Source organism: Echiichthys vipera, assembly GCF_963691815.1.
Source record: "Echiichthys vipera genome assembly, chromosome: 5".
NCBI lineage: Eukaryota > Metazoa > Chordata > Actinopteri > Perciformes > Trachinidae > Echiichthys > Echiichthys vipera.
In genome coordinates, this window is record NC_139830.1 from 31,752,322 (window position 1) to 31,774,548 (window position 22,227).

Sequence of the window (22,227 nt, forward strand, 5' to 3'; positions counted from 1 at the left end):
GAACAATGATCATCTCCATTGTTGAGGAAAGTGAGTAGATCCACTTTCCTCAACAATGGAGACCAGGAAATTGTCTACAGACTGACAGAAATCAATTCATTACATTCTAATTGCTATACTTTGATGTAGCCTGACAAAAAAACAACACTTCAAAGCCTAGCCTTGGTAGCTCAACAAAGTAAATTAACAAAGGTCTAAGTCTACAGGCAAATTAATGCACAGGCTGGCCTAGGCTGCAGCCTAGTGTGTGCAGGGGCCCCGGATGGGCCAGAATATATATTTTTTAATTTACTACACTTGGGCAAAAAAACTTGCCTCCTATTGGGGCCCTTCATTAAAAAAAATGAAGTCGCTTGATTGGATAGATATGGGACACATTTACCCAATCATGTGGCTGGGTTCATAAGGTCAGTTTTGTTGTCAGATGATACCTCACTTACTGTTACTAGACAGTATAGCAAGATGTCAGAAAGGAAATGTGATAGCAGAGCATGAAAAAGAGAAGCACAATGACTGAAAGAACAACGGGACCAAGCTCTACTTAAGAAAATTTCTAAATTGACAGGATTTTTCAAGGTTGCGGACTCTTTATCTGTTCATGAGATCGGTCTAAAGGCTAACGTTAATGTTGGTGCCGCAACTGAAGCTTTGGCCAGGACAAAGACAGCAGCCAAATTGACCGCAACAGTGCCTCCATATCTCACTCAGATCAGGAGTCAGAGACAGAGGGGTCGTAACTTCAACTACCCAAAACAGCGGTATGTTGTCCCACTAACACCCGGGTAATTAGCCCAGATGCCCCAGCCATCACGCCCACGGACCCTTCCGTGACAGCCTTGTCCATTACTGCTGAGAGCGTACAAGAGGCCGCCGATTCCTCTACCTCTAGCTCGGATCCTGCATGCTGGGGGGAAATTGATGGAGACATGAGGACATACTGGGTTGAAATGGGACCTGAAACCTGTCAGAACATACACATAGATATTGCTACCTCAGAAAGACAGCCCAAACACCAATAAAGGTACTTTTCAAAAACTCTGCTTAATAGGAAACTGGCAAATGGTGAAACTGTGCCAAGAGAATGGTTGCTATATTCTCCCTCAAAAGGTAAGGTGTTCTGTTTTGTGTGTAAACTATTTGGGAGCTGTGATACTCCGTCTGCACCGACAGCAGGCCACAGTGACTAGAAAAATGCCACCGCCAGCATGGCCGAACATGAAGGATCGGAGCACCACAGAAAGGCTATGATAGCTTATGTTATGGGCTGTGCTGAAAAACCAAACTGAAAAAACAATTTGACAGTGAATGTGAATATTGGACTAAGTTTTAAAGACGGTAGTTGCTGTAGTGACATTTTTAGCAGAGCGCGGACTTCTTTTCAGGGGCCACAGAGAAACTTTTGGGCAACCTGATAACGGGAACTTAATGGATGTGCTGGAGGTTATAAGCGAATTTGACCCGTTCTTTCAAGTGCATATAGAAAAATATGGCAGCGCAGGCAAGGGAACACTAAATTGATGGGAGAGCGGGTCCTTACAGTGCGAATCAGTCAGTTAAAAGTGGCAAAATACTTTTTGCTAAGTGTGGACTCCAATCCAGATGTTGAGCACAGGGACCAGCTCATGTTCATTATGCGCTATGTGTCACCTGATGGCTGCATCCAAGGGTGTTTCGTAAAGTTTCTGCCAATTGAGAGTCATTCAGGAGAGTCACTTTGCCAGTCTGTTCTTGGTGTTTTGCGACCCATTGATACCAACAACTGCAGAGGCCAGAGGTTATGAGAATGCAGCCAACATTTCTGGGATTTACAGTGGCCTACAAGCACGTATTAAACAGATTAACCCTTTGGTCGAGTGGGTGCTGTGCGCTGCACACACACTAAATTTAGTGTGGGTTAACTGTGTTAACTGTTGTCTTGACATGGAGGAATTTTTCAACTTTGTACAGACACTTTTTAAAGTCCACGTCCTGCTAGCAGACAATTACAGTGGGTTTACAGCCTAATGACAACCATAGAATAGAGACATTAAAAAGTCTTTCAGACACTAGATGGTAAGCACATGTGCAAGCAACAAAGGCACTGAACCAGAACTATGCCAGAATTCAAGAGTCACTGCAAAGTTAAGTGATGACAAAAACCAAAATCTAACCACTCGAAATGAAGCCCGGGTTCTGTGTGGTATGTGGAACAACATAGTCCAACGTTTTCACAAGACCAGCACGGCTCTACAGGCAGTTGAACAGGATTTATGTGATGCTGTTACTCTGATCAGCTCATTGAGGGATCATTTGGCCAGCCTAAGGGATGTTTTTGACAAGTTTGAGAGCGATGCAAAAATAATGTCTCCAACTGTGTCTTAGCACTACAAAGTGGACACACAGAGGCTAGACTTGTAGTTCACCGGTCTTGGTCTCGAGACCCACCCACCCCCACCCCCGTTCCTGAAGCACGGTCACTAATTCACAAAGGAGGCGGCAAAATTCTGGCGAATTCGTCAGTTGTCAGGTTTGGTTTTATAGACCATAAAGAGTTTGTAGCATTGATGTCTGTTTGGATTTCAGTGTTTCACACTGAAAACTGTGACGGTGTCGCTGCACACAATCTGTCAATTCGTGACCATGAGAACACACACACACACACACACACACACAGGCTTAATCCCTCTCGTGCCTACATGATCGACAAGCAATGCAGCCTTATTGTATTATTATATATTTGATTTGATTAAATGTTTGATGTGGTATGTATAATGGTGAAGTCCTCTTCTGTGTGGCCCTATGAGCCTATCATCACTACAGCTGCAGAAACATCAGACCTTATAGAGTAGAAGTGTATTTTCTGATTGGTTTCATTCCTTCCTTCCTCTAACAATACACATGAGTTAGTTGGCTCATACAGCGGCCATGCTACATATGCTACACATTTTTGATTTTTAGCTAATTGATGAAAACATTTAGTGAGTTCACACACAAGACATGCACTGTCTCTGTATTATTGTGCCTGTAGTTGAAGTTGAAGTCCACTTTAGTAATACAATGTGAGACTGGTTTTGAGTCACTGGGTCACATGACGTGGAAGCTATTGAAAAAATAATAATTTCTGCATATTAATATTCATAAAAAATAGACAAAGCACTAAAATAGCACAAAAAGTGGTGTTTCTTATTTGATCCATTTAGTAATACAATTGGATAGTGGTGTGGGGTCACTGGGTCACATGACGTGGAAGATATTGAAAAAAAATGATAATCTATAAAATATCCTTCAACCTCTTGTCCCTATCGGGGTCATGAGGGGCTGGGGCTGATCCCAGCTGACATCGGGCGTGAGGCGGGGTCCACCCTGGACAGGACGCCAGTCTATCACAGGACACATAGAGACAAACAGAGACAAACAACCATTCACACCTACGTGCAATTTAGAGTCATCAATTAACCTAACACGTGCACGTCTTTGGACTGTGGGAGGAAACCGGAGAATATGGAGAAAAACCCACGCAGACACTGGGAGAACATGCAAACTCCACACAGAAGGGCCCCAGCCTGGATTCGCAACCAGCAACCCTCTTTCTGTGAGGCGACTGTATGTTTAGGTCATATCTCCATGATAACACTGAGGGGGGTTTTTGTACCAGGATAGTTTTTATTTTATTGGAGGTTTATGGGTGTCCTCTTGAGTGACAACTAGCCTCTGGCCCTCACTTCTCCTCGGAGGTAAACGTCAGCCAGATGGACGTATGTCCCTCCCCCAAACGTCACATCCACACCCTTTTTTGGTAAGAGGACATGAGTCTGACAATATGGCGACTCCCTTAGGACAATTCAAGGCTATGAAAAGAGGCAGGGACCCAAATCAAACATGGCGGTGCTCTGGGGGTATGATGGATGTGCAGTGGAACTGGAGCTGCACTGTTCTTTCTATCATAGTCCGCCACCTATTGTGCATCATGGCAATTGCAGACCAGATTTTACTGAGCATGTGTCATACCCCCAAAGCACCGCCATCTTTGATTGGTGATTTAGCGTCTTTGTACTAGCCTTGGGACGATTGGATCAAGTTGAGGGCTACGTCCCTTTTTTATAAAGTCTATGTAAAAAAAATGTATGACTGAGACGTCGAAGGCCCAGTGCCAGACCCCACTGTAGTTTAATTGTTCTTTTTCTTGGCTGTTATTAAATCAAGTTCCAGCAGGAAATTATTAATCACACCATAACACATGCTGCCACACTATTTATTTTAATTTCAATGTTTCACAAGCATTAATGATTACACAATTGAGGGGCAACTGTATTACACAATAGTATTTATTTTTTACATACTCTTTTACTTTTCAAATATAAATGGAACTGTTGAGTAATCCACCGTTGTTATTATGGATTGTCAGCTTGTCTTGTCTCCATGCACCTCAGTGACTATTTGCTTACATTACTCAGAATTCTATGGAGAAACCCCAGATTACTGAATTCATCCAAAAATGAACTTAGTTGATGAAGTGACTAGACCTGATGTAATCGGTGGATTTTTTTTCTTTACGAACCAATGTCAGGACAAGTATTGTATATAATAATACAAAAATCAGAATGATTATCTGCAGTATAATTGTACAGTAGGTAAATATAAAATATCCGGTAAATATCCAAAGTATTCAATTAGAATGGATTCATTCATAAATGCAGTGGTTGTTAGCAAGGAAGCCATGTTGTATATTAAGACCAGCCACAGGTCCTGGATCTCTACACCACCACAGAGGTCAGACTGATGTCACCATCTATCTCCAGCGTGTTAATGTGTTGGAGAGGACTGAAACGATGCCTGTAGGTGTGTTTCTGCATCCCATTGGCAACAATCCTGAAGGACTGATTCTCACAACAGATAGTCAACTGTAAGAAGAAAAAAATGGTTAATACTTTAAGCATGGGCGTTAGGCATGTCTCCCTCGAGTCTGGCAAGCAGTGAACCACAAAAGGCAGTTTTCCCTCCAACTGAAACTCGGAATATTGATGGAAAAGACATGATAAAATATAGGGATATCTGTCAAATAATGCTGGAGATCAAAATTAGAGAACAAATTATTAATAATTGTACCAGAGGCCCAACTCCGGCTGCAGAAAACATCCCCCAAACCATGATATAACACTGCTAGAGTTCAGTTTATTTGTGTCTGATGGGAAACATTATGTTGGCCTCTACACTTCCTGTTCATTTTTGAATCCTATAGCCCCAAGAAAACATTCAGGGGTTAAAACTAACTTTTTTCACCACATCCCGAACAACATTTTGAACGGCCCTGAATCGTCGCAAACTTTCCCCCAAAATCTTTTTTACATTTGGAGTTATAATATAATAAAAACACAATACATTATGTTGATAAAATAATATTTTTTTTTCCAGACTACATTTGTTTATCCTGTACCTCTTTTATATTGTTTTTAATTGTTCTTTAATTGTTTGTTTGTTTCATGCACCAAAAGGAGTTGCACAATTTCGTTGTCGGCAATAAAATGGCAATAAAAGCTATTTTATTTATTATTTATAACAGAACTGTGGTCTACGTGTTTTTTTACTGTGGGCTACATGACTACGAGTTTATTCGTCATGAAAACATTGTACCAGCAAGTATCAGGTGTTTTATAAACCGAAATAATGATAATACACATAGTTTTAGAGCTGGCTATCTCTGAAGCTAACAGACTGCCATGAAATAAGGTGACCAGATTTCTGAGACAAAATTCAGGGACCTTTTTGGTTCAGAGGCGTAAAAATCTCCTAAACATGACCAGTATAAAGTCAGTTTGGTATTCAACATTCATTTGATATTCAGAATAAAAAAATATTATGCATTTAAATCATTTCATTGGATTATGTCAAACCACTTGTGGAACTTAAAGACTAATATTCCTCATGCATCACAAAGCTTGTTTATGAATAATATATTTTTTATGATTTTTTACAAAACTTAAATCTATTATGATTCCTTATATATAAATATATATATCTTCTGACCTGGAGATGTCAAACCACTTTGGCTTTGGCCTGTGAGTAGTAGGGTGCGCAACTATACGTGTTGTTTGGTCAACATTTACGTGTTTTCATTTTTCCTATACTACATCTTCAGATCTTCCAGTCACAATGACAGGTAACTGAAAACGGAGACTGTCCCCGGAAACTGGGGACGTTTGGTCACCCTACCATTAAAAGCAATTGGTAATAACCCTGCTAACGTAAACTTTGACAGTCTACCTGTTGTGTTGATGGTGGATAACTTGTGGATAATTTGCTTTTACCACCATAACCAGAAAAGTCGAGTATAATAACCAACCATCTGGGTGTGGTGAGTATACAGTTTGGTGTGTTATTACCTTGTTTTAACAGTATAATAGTGTACAACTGCTAATGTTAGCTAGCTAGCAGACGCTGCTAATCTCCTCACCAGTTACTACTAGTGTATAGACAATAAGATAAAAGTGATGGAATATGTAAACATAATAATATCAGGGGGTGCGTAGACATGATTGAATGTGTGGGAGGTATCAGTAATTATTTCAAATTACAATTCCCACACTTTCCTAGCTTCCTAGCTTAAACTGCTATTGTTAGCCACTAGGGGTGGAACGATTCAGGAAATCCCCTGTTCGGTTCATATCACGGTTTTGGGGTCACGGTTTTTCAGTTTGGTTCGTTTTTATTTCTATTTCTTTTAGATTCTAAAAATACCATGTATCATATCTATAGCCTAATAATTAGATTATTCATAATCAGATATTCTTAAGGACATGACATGCAATCATGCAAAAACTGAAAAATTGAGGCAGCTTGTTTAGGGATTAATAATCTTAAATTATAGTGAAGTGAGATTTTGAAACAGTAGGAGAGACATTGCTGCATTTACGCGTTTATTTATCTATTTGGCAAAAAGGTAAACAATTGTTTGCCTTCTAGGTAAGAATATAAACACTTTTACATTATCAAATCTTAGAAAAAAATAAAGAAAATAGGTTTTCTTTCACTAAAATATGCACAAACAGCAATCACTGAACTGACTGAATAAAGGCTACATCAGGGGCCGTAAAAACATGAGCATCGCATTAATGGATATTGTAAAACAATGCAGTGACATAGGAGTACATATATTGTCTTTATTTTATCAATGTAAATATTAGTCATGACCTCAAAGTGCAACAAGCTTGTCAAAAACAATCCTTGTTAAATGAACAAACCTGTTAATATTCTACTTTTTACTGCTCTACATTTATCAGAATCAGAATCAGAATCAGAATCAGGTTTATTGCTAAGTATGTAAGTACAGAGAATTTGACTCCGGCTTATGCTTTGCTCTCAGTTTCCAAACATTTAACAGGACAAACCTAAACATAACAATAACAATAACATTTACATAACAATAACAGAACAATAACAGAACAACACAGAACAATAATTTAAGATAAAAAATAGAGGTAATATTAAAAATAGGTTAACAAGTAAATATGAGAAATTTAAAATAGAAAGATAAAATAAGTGTGTAAAGTAAAGTGACCAGGCTGTTCTAAATATCTTTGTTATATTATTTTACAATGATATACATAAGGTGCATAAGGTGTATTTGTCTTTGGCATGTGTGTGTGATGTGTCGGGTGGGGTCAATTGTTCAGCAGTGTGACGGCCTGGGGGTAGAAACTGTTTTTATGTCTGGCTGTTTTTGTGTACAGAGTTCTGTAACGCCTGCCAGAGGGGAGAAGTTCAAAGAGGTGATGTGCAGGGTGTGAAGTGTCTGCAGAGATGTGAAATGCCCTTTTCCTGACTCTGGATGAGTGCAGGTCCTGGATAGTGGGCAGTTTGACACCAATGATTCTCTCTGCAGTCCTGATTGGCCGATCCAAACCAAACAATGATGGAGGTGCAGAGAACAGACTGAACTACTGCCGTGTAGAACTGGATCAGCAGTTCTTGGGGCAGGTTGAACTTCCTCAGCTGACGCAGGAAGTACATCCTCTGCTGGGCCTTTTTGATTATGGAGTCCACGTTGTGGCTCCACTTCAGGTCCTGGGAGAGGATGGATCCCAGGAACCTGAAGGTTTCCACAGCAGACACGGTGTTGTTGAGGATGGTGATGGGGGGCAGTGTGGGGGGGCGGCTCCTGAAGTCCACTGTCATCTTCACAGTTTTGAGCGTGTTTAGCTCCAGATGGTTCTGACCGCACCAGAGGGCCAGCTGTCCCACCTCCCGTCTGTAAGCAGACTCGTCACCGTCCCGGATGAGACCGATGACGGTTGTGTCGTCTGCAAACTTCAGGAGTTTGACAGATGGGTCACTCGAGGTGCAGTCATTTGTATAAAGGGAGAAGAGCAGTGGAGAGAGCACACACCCCTGGGGAGCGCCTGTGCTGATGGTCCGGGTGCTGGATGTGATCCGCCCCAGCCTCACCTGCTGTCTCCTGTCAGTCAAAAAGTTAGTAATCCACTGACAGGTGGAGGCTGGGACGGTGAGCTGGGAGAGTTTGTAGTGGAGGATGTCCGGGATGATTGTGTTGAAAGCCGAGCTAAAGTCCACAAACAGGATCCTTGCATAAGCCCCCGGGGTGTCAAGGTGTTGCAGGATGTGGTGCAGTCCCATGTTGACTGCATCATCCGCTGACCTGTTTGCCCGATATGCAAACTGCAGGGGGTCCAGCAGGGGTCCTGTGATGTCCTTCAAGTGGCTCAACACCAGTCTCTCAAAGGACTTCATGACCACAGATGTGAGGGCCACAGGCCTGTAGTCATTTAGTCCTATGATTGCTGGTTTCTTGGGGACCGGGATTATTTATTATTATTTTTATATTATTTATCTAATTACTTCAGTTACTAGTTACTTTACCAGGCTTACAAGTACATATGAAACATTAGTTTATTCATCAGAAACTGGACTGACACAAATGAACGTAACATGAATGCAGAGTACCATGATTTTTATCAACTTCTCCTCTATACACGCAGATATGGCTGCAGAGTAAACTCAGGCTTCACAGAGACAGAAACTAAAACTTCTCTGTCCGTTCTCTGGTGTACTGGTGGTTTTCTGTGTCAACTTTTTTTCAGAGTAGAAAGAGACATTGATGTGGTGATTTAACCACGGATTTAACCAGACAAAAACGATTGAGAACAACAAGAGAGCGGAGCTTGGTGAGCTGTTGCCAAGAGGATTCAGAAACCCACGAAGAAGAGCGTAGCGGGAGCGTTGTGGCCGCACGCCTACAGGGAGCACATGGAGCAAGTCTCGCACCAGGGTTTGACGCGCTGAGACGGTAGCACTGAGACGGTAGCACTGAGACGGTAGCGCTGAGAAAGTAGCACTGAGACGGTAGCGCTGAGACAGTAGCACTGAGATACGAGAAAGGACAGTGGTCATGAAGGCTTACGCTACGTTGCACCTCATAAACCGAACAGTACACACGTGTACCGAACCGTGACAAGCGTACCGAATGGGACAGTTTAAAAAAAAAAAAACGTTCACCCCTAATAGCCACTAAAAGCTTTCTGAGTCTCACATGCATCGTTATCGTAGCAGAGAAGGACGAAAGTGCCAGTGGTGCTTCTAACGTTACTGGCCTAACGTTACCTCAGGCTCTTTGGGTCTCTGTGGGGGGTTGGGCTCTGTGCTGGGGCTGGTTGCACTCAGACGGCCCCTCTTTTGGCTTCAGCCACTGCAGCACAGTGACAGCAGAGAGTAATACAGTATGGTGACAGCAAAGTATCCTCATCTCAGCTCGAGCGGCAATCAGTGCGAGAGCAGACAGTGTTGAGAAAAATGAAGTCAGTGCCCACAAAACTGTCTTCGTCCTGAGGTCGACCCAAGAGTGAACATTTATCCTCCCGATGACAAATAATTACGTCCCGGGGACGACGGGACATCGTTAATATTAATCCCTGAAACATTGTTGAAATCTCCTCTTCTGACACAGTGGTTACTGTTCTTTAATTTTGTTCACTGTTTTTTTCACTAAATAAAGGTTTCTGTTGAAGTGCCTTGGTTATTTAAAAAAACATGCTAGTACAGCAATTCTATCAAATTCTTAACAATACAAAATAACATTTTAGAATAAATCAAGTATTAATAATATGTTCTCTAATTTTGATCTCCAGTTTATATACACAGTATTTGTCCTGTACACATAAGCCCTTTTTATTAAGGGTATAATTTCCCTCGCTTCAAACTGGACTGGACCTGCTGTGACTTCAACACATTGACATTTTTCGCAATATTTTTAGGCAAGTTTTGAATGGGAAAGTTTTTGTAAATCATTCAGATGATGTCTGCATATTCATGAGTGACCTTATGCTCTGCATTGTGAACTCTCAAAAAGACTTAGACGTAGAATTCAGAACTATACTAAATGGTGTCCATCACAGTGAAGGAACAAATTGTATTCCTGCACAATGCTGTTTTGAGAGCTAGTTTACTTATGCACTCAGCTCAAGTGCTATACAATGATGGGCAAGCTGTTCTCTGAATCTGCATGCACAAAATGTGGGCACATTATGTGAAATCAGTGTATAAAGTGTTTGCATTGGTACCGTGAAAGGCTTTCCACGGAGGAAGGGCATCCCACCTCCGCGCTCCTCAGCACCCCACTGCTCCCCCTGCTTGGTGTTTCGAACCACAGCGCTGTCGTTGAAACGTGGGTTGTAATGCAGAGCGATGCCAGAGTGATGGCTAAGATTCACAGCAAACCTGAGAGGAAACACAGAAACACTGCATGAATGATATTTAAGACATTTAAAACAATGGTGGCAAAAGGTTTACGTTGGTGTGATGCGGAGATGTGTTTACTGCAGATTTGGTCGGATGAAATTATTCAAAAACAGTCGACAAGACGCACAAAAACTCTGAGGTCTACGGAAAGATTTGTAAACAAAGAGACGCATCGCAATGATGTCAATCAATGCGTGTGACGTGTTACGGCGTGATGACGTATAGGCAGCAAGAAGCATTTGCGCGAGGCCCAGGTAGTGTGAGTACAAACGGGCCTGGCCAGCGGGGGGAGAGGGAGGGGGGCAAGTACCCTAAAGCCCGGGGCACGGTACGGATGGACAGTGTGAGTGCGCCCTAAGAGCCTGATGAGCTGTGATGAACCTTGAGGCACTGATAGTTTTCTATTGCAATATCTAGTAATACTTGGAAAATCTATTGAGAAATGGTTTATAGATAAAATAACCAAACTGGATTATCTGCTTTTGGCTAATCCAGACAATACTTGATCATCAATTTGCAACATTGTATACAACTGTACAAATGGTCCTAGTTCATGTTGTCGTATTCCTGTTTGATCCTGTTTTATAATATTATGAGTTGGTTTCCTGTTTAATTTTTAAGTTATCTCCTCTTGTGCCCGGTTTTGTTCTCTTTCTATGTATGATTGTCTGCCCCGCCCTTACGTGTTCCACCTGTGTTCATGGCCCTCCCTAGCTGTGTCTTGTCTTTGATTAGTCTTGTCTATATGTACACTGGTCCACTTTTGTGGGGCATCTGCGACATCAGACAACTTTTTAAAGTGTTGTTATTGATGTTGTTTATATTGTTTTTATTTAAAAAATTCTACCTTCATTTTTTGTAATTTTCTCCCCGTGGTATCGAAAGTGATATAGAGTATTTTCCTGGGTATCAGAACCAACCTTGAAATTCTAGTATCGTGACAACCTTAGTCCCTGTATGAAGGGTTGTTGTGTGGGAGAAGTTCGGAGAAGTCATAAAGAAGGACTTTTGGGCGGCACCAAGGTGCTCTTGGAAAACCTTTTAGATAACTAATTCAACTGTTAGCCATTATCCATGATTTTTAACTAACTGCTTCAACTTTTAGGATATGTCATGCAGAGTGTGAGGATTAATATTGTAGAATTATGGTAGATAATGGTTTGTTGGAGACGTAGAGAAGTGGCAGACATGACTGCACATCTTTGACCAATGGGTAAAGTTATGGCTTGGGGGTCAATGTATAGTTTAAAACTGTAATTAATGGCAATCTGTGTGTATTTATAGTTTGCATTGTATTCTGTTTTTTTATGGGTTGAATTGTATTCTCAAGTACTCTGCGTACACAGTCCTCAGTCTGGATGTGTAGTGTTATGTTGTTTGATATCAAGTCAGACCTTGTGGCATTGGGATGAACAGTCCCCTGGATAGTGATGATCCGGCCAGGTTTAAATCCACCGCTGATGATGCTCTTGTATGGAACAGCCTGTACAGAGACATAATGGAACACTTAATACAAATACACTCAATTCACCAATCCATTCTTGCTTTAATCTAGTTACATTTATGAAGAGTACTGTTAATCTATAGATCAAAGATGAGAAAACTGCAAGCTGATTTGCTATCACTCCAGTCAGTGATATGATATGCCATTGAAATAGTTAATGAAATACACCTGCTGTGATCACTGAAAAGGGTATGGCCAAAAAGGCACTATGCTTCCAAGTTTTAATGTAGAGAACAGTGCAGCAGGATTGCTTTTTGTAATCTGTGATGTGTGTGTTACAGAAAAGAGAGTGTCACGCTCTATGTAGTGTTCTGTGAACCTGCCTTACTCTTCCTGTTTTCACTCGTAACCATTCATTCAACTATCTTCTGTCCGTCTTCCTTGGACCTTAATCATTCTCTGTAACTTCTAGTTTACCAGTGGGGGTCAATACTACTAAAATTATGTCTACTTCAAACCACTGATGACACATGCTGCTGATGTGGAATGCAAGTTTAATCTTGATGTAACAGGCTGCCTAGTTTGGCTGCCTTGTCAGGAATCCTTCTTTGGAGGGAGCGTTAAAAGGGACCTATTATACTCTTTCAGGTTCATACTAGGGATGCGCATGAGTAATCGATTCCTCCAGTAGTCCTCATTTCAAATTAACTTGATTGGTAAACAATGGCACTCAAGTTTTTTTGTGCGCATCTCTTGCTTTTACACAAACACCTTCGATTTTTGGAACCAACTCTTCGCCTTACCATCCCAGAAAAGTTGTCTGACCTACATGATGGTGTTACTGTGCAAGGGCCAGATGATATGGAGGGGATAAGCAGTGACGTTTAGGGCCGCAACGTCGCAAGGACAGATATTGTTTTAATAAAATGGTGGTTAACGCAGCAGGGTCAAACTCATCATAACTCCGACTATCTTCAGGACGATCACTGTGTCTCTCCAGGTTTAAGGCTCCTGTCATGGTAAGCTAATTGTCTCTGTAAACGGTATCACTGTAAACTGTGTTGTGATTGACGGCTTGTCATGAAAGGAACTTGTTTTAGAGATTTTTGGCGCCATCTGCTGTTGTGATTGTATACTGACATGTAACTCTCAAACTCTGACTCAGTAGGTGCGTTTCCATTAGGGGTGAGTACCTGGAATGAGGCTGGTCTATCTCGCCGAAACACCCCTCATTTTTTTTCCCCCTGTGGGAGAGCAGGAACGTTTTTTCCCCTAAGAGAAGCCCGGTTGCTAATTGGATGTAACTATAAGTAGGATGTGACATGTGGTAGTACAGACACCACAGCAAAACGCCGAAGTAGACACTTTTATCCAGTAGTGTAGTAGAACGAAGCGTAGAAAATTATCTGTGCACGCAAATCTTTGCACAGGCTTGTTAAAATGAGTGTTGGATTCTGACTTGTGGTCCTTTGTTACATGCTCCCTCTCTCTCTCTCCCATTTTCACATACACACACACACACACACACACACACACACACACACACACACACACACACACACACACACACACACACACACACACACACACACACACACACACACACACACACACACACACACCGTACTGCGACCGGGGTGACAGCCTATCTGTCAACACACACTTTTACAGCGCTCAGAACTTTTTAAGGGGGAGTGTTTTCTTTCATGTTACTTAAATTGACGTTGTGAATCATACGGGCCACCTTAAGTCAAACTGCGACTATTTTGTATTTCTCACTTTGACAAAGAACGGCATGCCACTGTCGAAACCCATTCAGAGTGATACGTCAACTCTGGGGTCTCGTAAATCCACATAAATCAATTCCATTCACATTGTATTGAGATGGAGCCAAACCTATCTACATGGCAAGATAGCACTAGTATTAAGTGCAAAATGTGTTTGTTTTTCTTGCAATTTGTGTGACTAATCAGAGCAGCTGTTTAAAATGTTCTCTAACTGTAACTCCACCATGCCTTATACTCACAGGCACTGCAGGAGGAAATCCTGGCTGCGAGGGAAACTCAGGCTGCGAGGGGAACCCAGGCTGCGAGGGGAACCCAGGCTGCGAAGGGAACCCAGGCTGAGGTGGAAACCCAGGCTGAGGTGGAAATCCAGGCTGAGATGGAAACCCAGGCTGAGGTGGAAATCCAGGCTGAGATGGAAACCCCGGAAAAGCAGGGAAGGCAGCCTGGGTGGGATAGGCTACCTGTGAAGCAAACAAAGGCTGAGCAGGAAATGCCATCTGTCCAGGAAACTAAACACAAAAGGAAACCACTTGAATCTCATTCATCCTTCTGTAATACTGTTCACATAAAGTACATGAAACACAATTAATGCCATACTTAATTCTAGCAGAATCCTCACCATAGAGTTCTGGAAGGCAATAGAAGAAATTTCTACTTTCCCAGCTACTGAGATGGTGTCCACCTGGTGAAACGGGGCACGGTGTCTGTACTCCATAAAGTGACTGCCATTGACATTCAGCTGGAGAGAAAATGTGGAATTTTATTTGTCTACCATTTCTAGGTACAGATTATTTTTCATGAATCTATGCATCTGTAAAAAAATAAAATAAAATGGAAACTGGCCCTGCAGACCTGGTAGGAATCCCGGGAGACCGTGATGCTAAGGCTGAAGGGGGAGCCAGAAGGGAAGGGAGAATGCTTCCTCTCTTCAGTGCCCCAGCTGCCATGCTGTAAGGTGTTGGTAACAACATAACCAGGGTGGTTGTCATATCGTGGGTTAATGTGGAGAGCGATGTCCGCATTGGTCCTGGAACCACACTGTAAATTCACATGGAACCTGGAGTAAAACAGAAGTTATCATTTAATGATCTACAATAAACTGTAATTATTTAGCTTTGTGTATAAATGGCCAAAATTCATTTGCGTTGCGAGCTACCACACCAATGAACCAAGCGGTCTTGAAGTACCCTATTTTCTGAGTTTTTGACCACTAATGGCACTATGGAGCAATGATTTGGTGATTGGATTCCTGATATTTTAACATCACCCGAACAGAGTACCTTTTAATATGCTTAAACATCCATCCATTATGATTGGATTTGATGATGCATAATGTTTCCTAATGTTAAATCACCTAAAACACCTAAAGCCTAAAACAAAATCAGAATGAAATATAAGGATTAAAAAGGTAGCTGCCCACATGAACGTGTTTTTTGAGCTTTAAACTAAATTATATGATTGCACTTTGGTGAAACACATCGATGCTGGTGCATTTCATGGGTTGAAAATGGCTCAACACGCCCCCTACTGTTTTAAATCAGCCCTAACTTTGCAAATCAAATGCTGCGGTAGATTCGACCGGTTGGGACGTCTCTATGTCATCAAATTTAAAAATGTTAACTGTTATCCATGAGTCTGTGGTGGGCAGCCCCCCTCGCCCTCTTTTTGCCCCCTCTAAGCCCTTTGCACACTTTGTTGCATTTTTCAGAATGATGCAGTGGGTGGAGTTAGGCTCAGACCTGAGGGTAAAGATACACTTCAATAACCTAAGCATAAGGGCAGTATTTTAACAACTGTGAAACAAAAGACACAATCTAAATATATGTGATATACACTGGAACAACAAATTATCAGTACTTGATTTATTCTGAAATATAGCTGTGGCTATACCACTGCTGTACTAGCATGTTTTTTAAATAACATCCTGTCCATCCTTCCACCCAATGTTCGGATTAACAGAGATCAAATGATGAAAAGAGCAGCCTGACCTATCGGCTCCAGGCAGGACTCGTCCACTGATGCTTATGGACTTCCCCTCCTGCAGACCACCTTGGATTGATCCAGTGAAGGGAATTCTCTGCAAAACAAGGGACTCACACGTAAATAGCAGTGATTCATTCTAACTGCTTTTAGACTGGTTATTTCTTGTATAAAGCCCTTTGAGGCACATGTGAGCTTTGTGACATCAGGCAGTGTTTCCCCTACATGCATCCAGTAGAGGAGGTGCACCGCTCCTTGTTGAAAAAAAAAATATATATATATACTGTATAAATATATGTGTATATATATATATATATATATATATATATATATATATATATGTACCAGGGCCGCAGAACTGCAGAAGGGCTCAAAGCTGCAGCGCTCCAAGGCGGCAGCCATTTAATACGGGCTAGGGACGACTCACATTAAAATTACAGGCATTTCACCAAGGGAGACTGGCCTTATACAGGGTATTCAATTCAAATCATTTTTATTTATAGTGCCAAATCATAACAAGTTATCTCAGGACACTGTACAGAGTAGGTAAAGACCACACTCTATGACTTATTCATGATTTACATAGACCCAACAATTCCCCTGTAGAGTACGGTGGCAACGAAAACCTTCGCTTTAACAGGCAGGAACGTCAGACAGACCTGCTCTATGGAGGACGGACATCTGTCTGCACCGGTTGGGGAGGAAGAAAAGGAGAGAGAAAGAGAGAAAAGACGGACAGATGGACAGAGAGAGACAAAGACAGAGACAGACACACTTCCAGTAACTATAATAATATCTATAGTAATGTGAATATGACTTATATGTTATGCCAGTTAATATAGTCGAATAGTAGAAACAAGCACAGCTAAGGTGATAGATTATAATAGCAGCAGGAAACGTCATGCAGGACCACGGCAGCAGGCACCACCACAATCAGCAGAGACCTGCGAGACGACAAAGCCCAAACAACTCCAGGGAAGAGGTTGAATTAGTAACATGCATTAATGAGACATGAATGATACAAACAGAGAGGAGAGAAGCACACGGCCGATACAGTGAAACTGCGAATGGCTCATTAAATCAGTTATAGTTAGTATCAGGAAAAGTATTATCCCCTGGCAGACTAGGCCTATAGCCTGTATGGAAACACCACTTGTGTCCTTTTCAGTTTTGAAAAAAAAAAGACCCAACTAAAAGTTAAAGGTCGAATATTACACCGCCATCTAGTGTCTCAAGGTCGTATTTGCCAGGCATGTCACTAGCTAGTGAAAACATTGGGGGCTGTAGCCCAGAAGTTTAATGAGTGACCCGGTGCTCCACCAGCCACATACCTGTCTCCTTGGTGTAGTAAAACATATCTCAGACTATCTCCTTTTAATACAGTCTATTAGTATCTCTCTTAAAACATAATCCTGTTTTCATCATGTGCAGTCACTATGGCAACCGCAGAGGCACTCAGCTGAAAGTCTTTAGTTGGGTTACTGTTAAACCGAAACACCGGCAAGTCGTTCCTCTTTAAGTTTGATTCTGAAGTTATCAAGTCAGTCTGCTTTAAGTTTGATTCTGAAGTTATCAAGTCAGTCTGCTTTAGGTTTGATTTTGAAGTTATCAAGTCAGTCTGCTTTAAGTTTGATTCTGAAGTTATCAAGTCAGTCTGCTTTAAGTTTGATTCTGAAGTTATCAAGTCAGTCTGCTTTAAGTTTGATTTTGAAGTTATCAAGTCAGTCTGCTTTAAGTTTGATTTTGAAGTTATCAAGTCAGTCTGCTTTAAGTTTGATCCTGAAGTTATCAAGTCAGTCTACTTTAGGTTTGATCCTGAAGTTATCAAGTCAGTCTGCTTTAAGTTTGATTTTGAAGTTATCAAGTCAGTCTGCTTTAAGTTTGATTTTGAAGTTATCAAGTCAGACTGCTTTAAGTTAAGAATTTTGCGTTTTTCACTGCTACAATGTGGCTGGTAATCCAACCACATAAAAGTCTACTTTACTTAGGTAATTTCATCATCATTATGTTTTTTTATTTTATTAGACGGCACAGAGGTCCGGGGCTATAGCCTCGAATGCCCAGGGGGCTGTTGCACGAAGGCAGAACTAAGACATGAATGAAAGAGCCTTGAGCTAGTCTGGTCTGATAATCCTGGCTTAATCGGTTGCACGTACACCAAACCTGGATGAGAAGCGGAGTGTATGTCAAGCCAGGTGTAAGTAACTCTGTTGAGTGCGCATTCACAGATTCACTGATGCAGCGTTCTTCTCTTTGTCCAAATAGCAAGAACTAAAACTTATGAGGAAGTGAAGCATGTCGTTAGTTAAAAGGAAAGTTGGCCGCTATTATGAAACAACGGAAAAAAGGGTGCCGACTGAACGCGCAAATGTTCAAAAATATTTGTCACTTTCATTTTTATAAATAAAACAGGTAAACGCTTTACCCTTAAAATCTCTCTCTCTCTCTCTTATATATATACGTTTATATAGGAACAGACTGCTGCTTTATCACAGTGAACAGATAAAGCAGCAGGATGAATCAAGCCTGGAGCAGGCTAACAGCACAGAAAAATCTCCATTGTAACTTATGTGTGTATGCTTTCAAGAAACCGGATCATGGCTAAAGTAAGCCAGGAAAGCAGAATATCCCGGCTTATCCCGAGCCTTGAGTCTGTTTGAACCCATCCCCTCCGGAAAATAGCACCATAAAAACAAGGATTAGAGGATATTGACCGACAGTTAGCGTTAGCCGTTCCAGCTAAGTAAAGATGAAAGTGATATTAGCGATCAAGGAGAACCGTAGCCATTTGGGCGTGCAGCATGCTTTCTCTCAGTCCATGGAGTGAATGCTTGGCCTACATTGACTCTGGTTTTGCCCGTCTCCGCTCACTCAGCTGCTGGGACAAATAACGCCCCCCTTCACTGAAGGGGCTCCGAAGCAGCTGCAGGATTGGCAAACTCCATTTCACCCAGTGCCAGCCTACAGTAGCTGCACCTAACAACAGACAACCCTGGCAACCAGCAACGCCCAATGCTATTGGCTACTACCATGGAAACAGAGCGTGACAGAAAGTCATTGTCAAACCCGTCAAAAATGTTTTTTAATTAATTCAGCTAAATATATTTTTTATGGAAAAGCAATACTTTCATTCTGCACCCCTCAAAACGCATCATGGGGGGCTTTTTTGTTGTTTTTGTTTTTTTTAAATATAGGCTATAGCTTTTAACAAAGATTCTATTGATTCAACCTAATATTACATTATGGGTAAAAATGTCATTATGGTATCAGGACATGTGATTACATTTCTGGTGTTTTATTCCTCAGATGACGTGTTATTGCATTTTGAGGAAATGATTACACATTGTATGCTAGAAGCTCAATCCTGTTGTAAAGTCATTGCAGAAGTGCCACTTTGTGAGTGGTATTCGCAGGTGAAAGGTTACTGAACTTCTGAAAGTGTGTGGAGTCATAACTCTGGGGCTCACAGAGCACAGCTAGTTCCGGTTTGCTGCTGCAGCTGTGTCCTTCTGCTGCATTTCTAAGCACTGGGACATCAACTTCAAAGCGCCAAAGCCTGCCATCCAATACGTTAATAAACATATTGTGCAGCAGTGGATAACTTTGGTTGACATTAGAGCGGTATTCAGCTAGAGCCATTTATGTAAAAGCTCTGCACATGGATATGAAATGGAACTGAGTACAATATTACAAAGAGCCTTCAGTTTTGCTGTGACACTTGAGATTAAGATTTTTATTTCATCAAAATGAAACATCAATGTGTATAGAAAATATATACTGTAATAGTAAATTATAAGAGTCTGCAAACTAACGTAGCCTATAATATATATATATATATATATATATATATATATATATATATATATAGAGAGAGAGAGAGAGAGAGAGAGAGAGAGAGAGAGAGAGAGAGAGAGAGAGATCTATATAGATATATATATATGCTAGAAGGATTATAACTCATGTTTTCATGCCAGAATATTCAAAACAAGTTGTGTTAAAATGTCAGTGTCTAATATAACACCACATGCAGGGAAGTAACGTTTATAGCCTATTCTTTGACGTTTTATCTCTCACAAACTGTCTCCACGGGCGCCGCAATTGTTCTCCGACTTATCTTGGTGAGGTCGGGGTTGGTTGAGCTCCCCCGAGTTCGCGAGGTGGAGGTTCCACTTCAACAAGTATTCCAGTGCACTTTTCCGAGTTGGAGAACCGAAAGTTCCGACCTCTCACGGCCCCGGAACACAGCATTCCCTCAGGACAGGAGGAACGCTCACTGATGTGCCCGGTCAGGCAGCAGCCCCCGGACCTCTGTTTAGACACACTGCGGCACACTGCTCGTCTACCCGCAGTATGACCAAATGGATGTTAACATTGGCGTCGCCTTGTTTTGAAAAGTGGTGGGGACACTTTTTTCACATCAAAGAATAGAATTGCCCCTACCTTATGCGATGATAAACTATTTCACCACCTGCTGTGTCTCCCCATAACATTGTTGAAAGAGTCATCCAACATTAGAATCCGTTATCAGGTCCGGGGGGTTCCGAAGCAGCACCTTTTCTTTAGCATGTTTAAGCTAACTTTAAAGAACTTTTCACAACATTTCTAACAAGTTATATTTTTAGAAAAGTGGTGTGGAGTAGGGACGAACCATTTGAAAAAGTGGTAAATGACGCCTATAGAGAACGCACTATGAGTTGAAATAGTTTTTATTTATAGTTTATTATTTTTCGATCAAATTTAGGAGCAGGTCTTGGTGATGCGTTAAAGGTCCCGTCGTGTTCGCTGTATACAGTAGTTACAGTGTAAGTGGAGATGCGGATGAGCAAGGGGACGTCGTTATCCGGGCCGACTGAGATGCACCGTCCCGAGCCGAGTAACGGGACCACCTGAGGTAAGCCCCAGCAGCCTTCACACAGCATCGCGTTGTTTCTGAGGGAAAGAAACAAGTTGGAATCACTTACTGGGTTATAGAAAGGTGTCTGCTGGTGGAAAGCCATTGTCCGAAGTTGAACTGTGCTCGTTTACTGAGCTGCAGGAAGTATGCTGCGGACTGCCAAAATGGGAGCTTTTAGCTTTACGCTTTTATTCCACAGATAGGTTTCGATTTCCTTGCAGGCAGGAGGCGGTGTTTAAATAACGACAGAGCCACCAAGAGAAACGCTACTAACAGACTTTCATTAGTCTTTTCCCTTGCAATGCCTTATCATTTATTTATTTGTTTAGGCTATCGGTTTATTATTGCGTGCACTCTTTTTGGAAAACTGTAAAGGACCGAAATAAATGACTGTTGTCCGAAAGCAGCCTAAGCCAAACGGAGTAATTGCATGAATCTCCTCTTCTGTGCTGCATGTGTGAAAGAGAAACCGGATCTGATTCTCCTCCAAGCCCCCACCACACCACACGCCACTTTTATTATATTGGAGGATAACGTTTACCAATAATTAGGGGCGCGGTCTCTTGAGTGACAGGAAGATAAGATAAGAGATAAGATATTCCTTTATTAGTCCAACAAAGGGGACATGTTCATATTACAGCAGCAAAGTGGATAGCAAACAATAAGAAACAATACATTTCAGATACATTTAGAAAAATATGAACAATATAAACACAGGGATGTATAAATATATGAATAACAGGAAACAATACGTATATGCAATATTGTAATGAGCACTGATCAATGTAGTTCAAGTGAGACTCGTTGGGGTGGGATTGTCTCGCTAAGAGGGGGGGTGAGCGGGTAGGGGGCGCGCTTAGATTGCTCTGCCGCTGAATGTACGGCGTGGTCACGGCCAACAGTAGCCGGAGTTAGGCTGTGTTTCCTAAATAAATGGACAAAAGTTGCAAGCCAGTCATCACCTCATGATTCAACGCTGCAGCCTGGAGAGAAGTAAAGTGGTGGACTGGTTTTTCCCCCGGAGTTAGCCTAGCCAGCTAGCAGACTTACCGAGCAGAGCCACTGCTGTACATGCCGCACGAGAGAGGAGCACGGCCGAAGGTTAAGCAGGAAGAGGTGAGCTACAGTAATGCCTGTGCGGAGGGACTGGCGGCAGAGTTTGAGTGCGCTGCAGAAACCAAAGCCCGCCCGAAGCTTGCGGCAAGGTGCATAGTGTTGAGATCAACCTGCAGTTGCCTCCCCGGGTCCGTTGATCGGAGGATGGAAGAAGAGATCTTGAGACGATGGCTTGAGATCACACCAATATCTTTATTGGCGCACTTTGCAAAGCGGAGACAAGTTCTGATACAACTCAAACCAGGTCATACATCAGACGAGTCTGTTGTGGTCTAAGA

At 41.9% G+C, this 22,227-nt stretch overlaps 1 protein-coding gene across 1 annotated transcript; it reads right to left on the reverse strand.

Moving 5' to 3' along the window:
* Positions 1 to 4,236: 4,236 nt before the first annotated feature.
* On the reverse strand, positions 4,237 to 21,039 carry LOC310947179 (galectin-9-like). The gene is made up of 8 exons (XM_083913899.1): positions 20,901 to 21,039; positions 15,948 to 16,036; positions 14,812 to 15,016; positions 14,579 to 14,698; positions 14,199 to 14,420; positions 12,123 to 12,211; positions 10,551 to 10,707; positions 4,237 to 4,880 (listed from the first exon to the last, which is right to left on the reverse strand). The coding sequence occupies exons 1-8, from the start codon at positions 20,934 to 20,936 to the stop codon at positions 4,734 to 4,736; spliced, it is 1,065 nt and encodes a 354-aa protein (XP_083770025.1). The 5' UTR covers positions 20,937 to 21,039; the 3' UTR covers positions 4,237 to 4,733.
* Between the last annotated feature and the right edge of the window lie 1,188 nt (positions 21,040 to 22,227).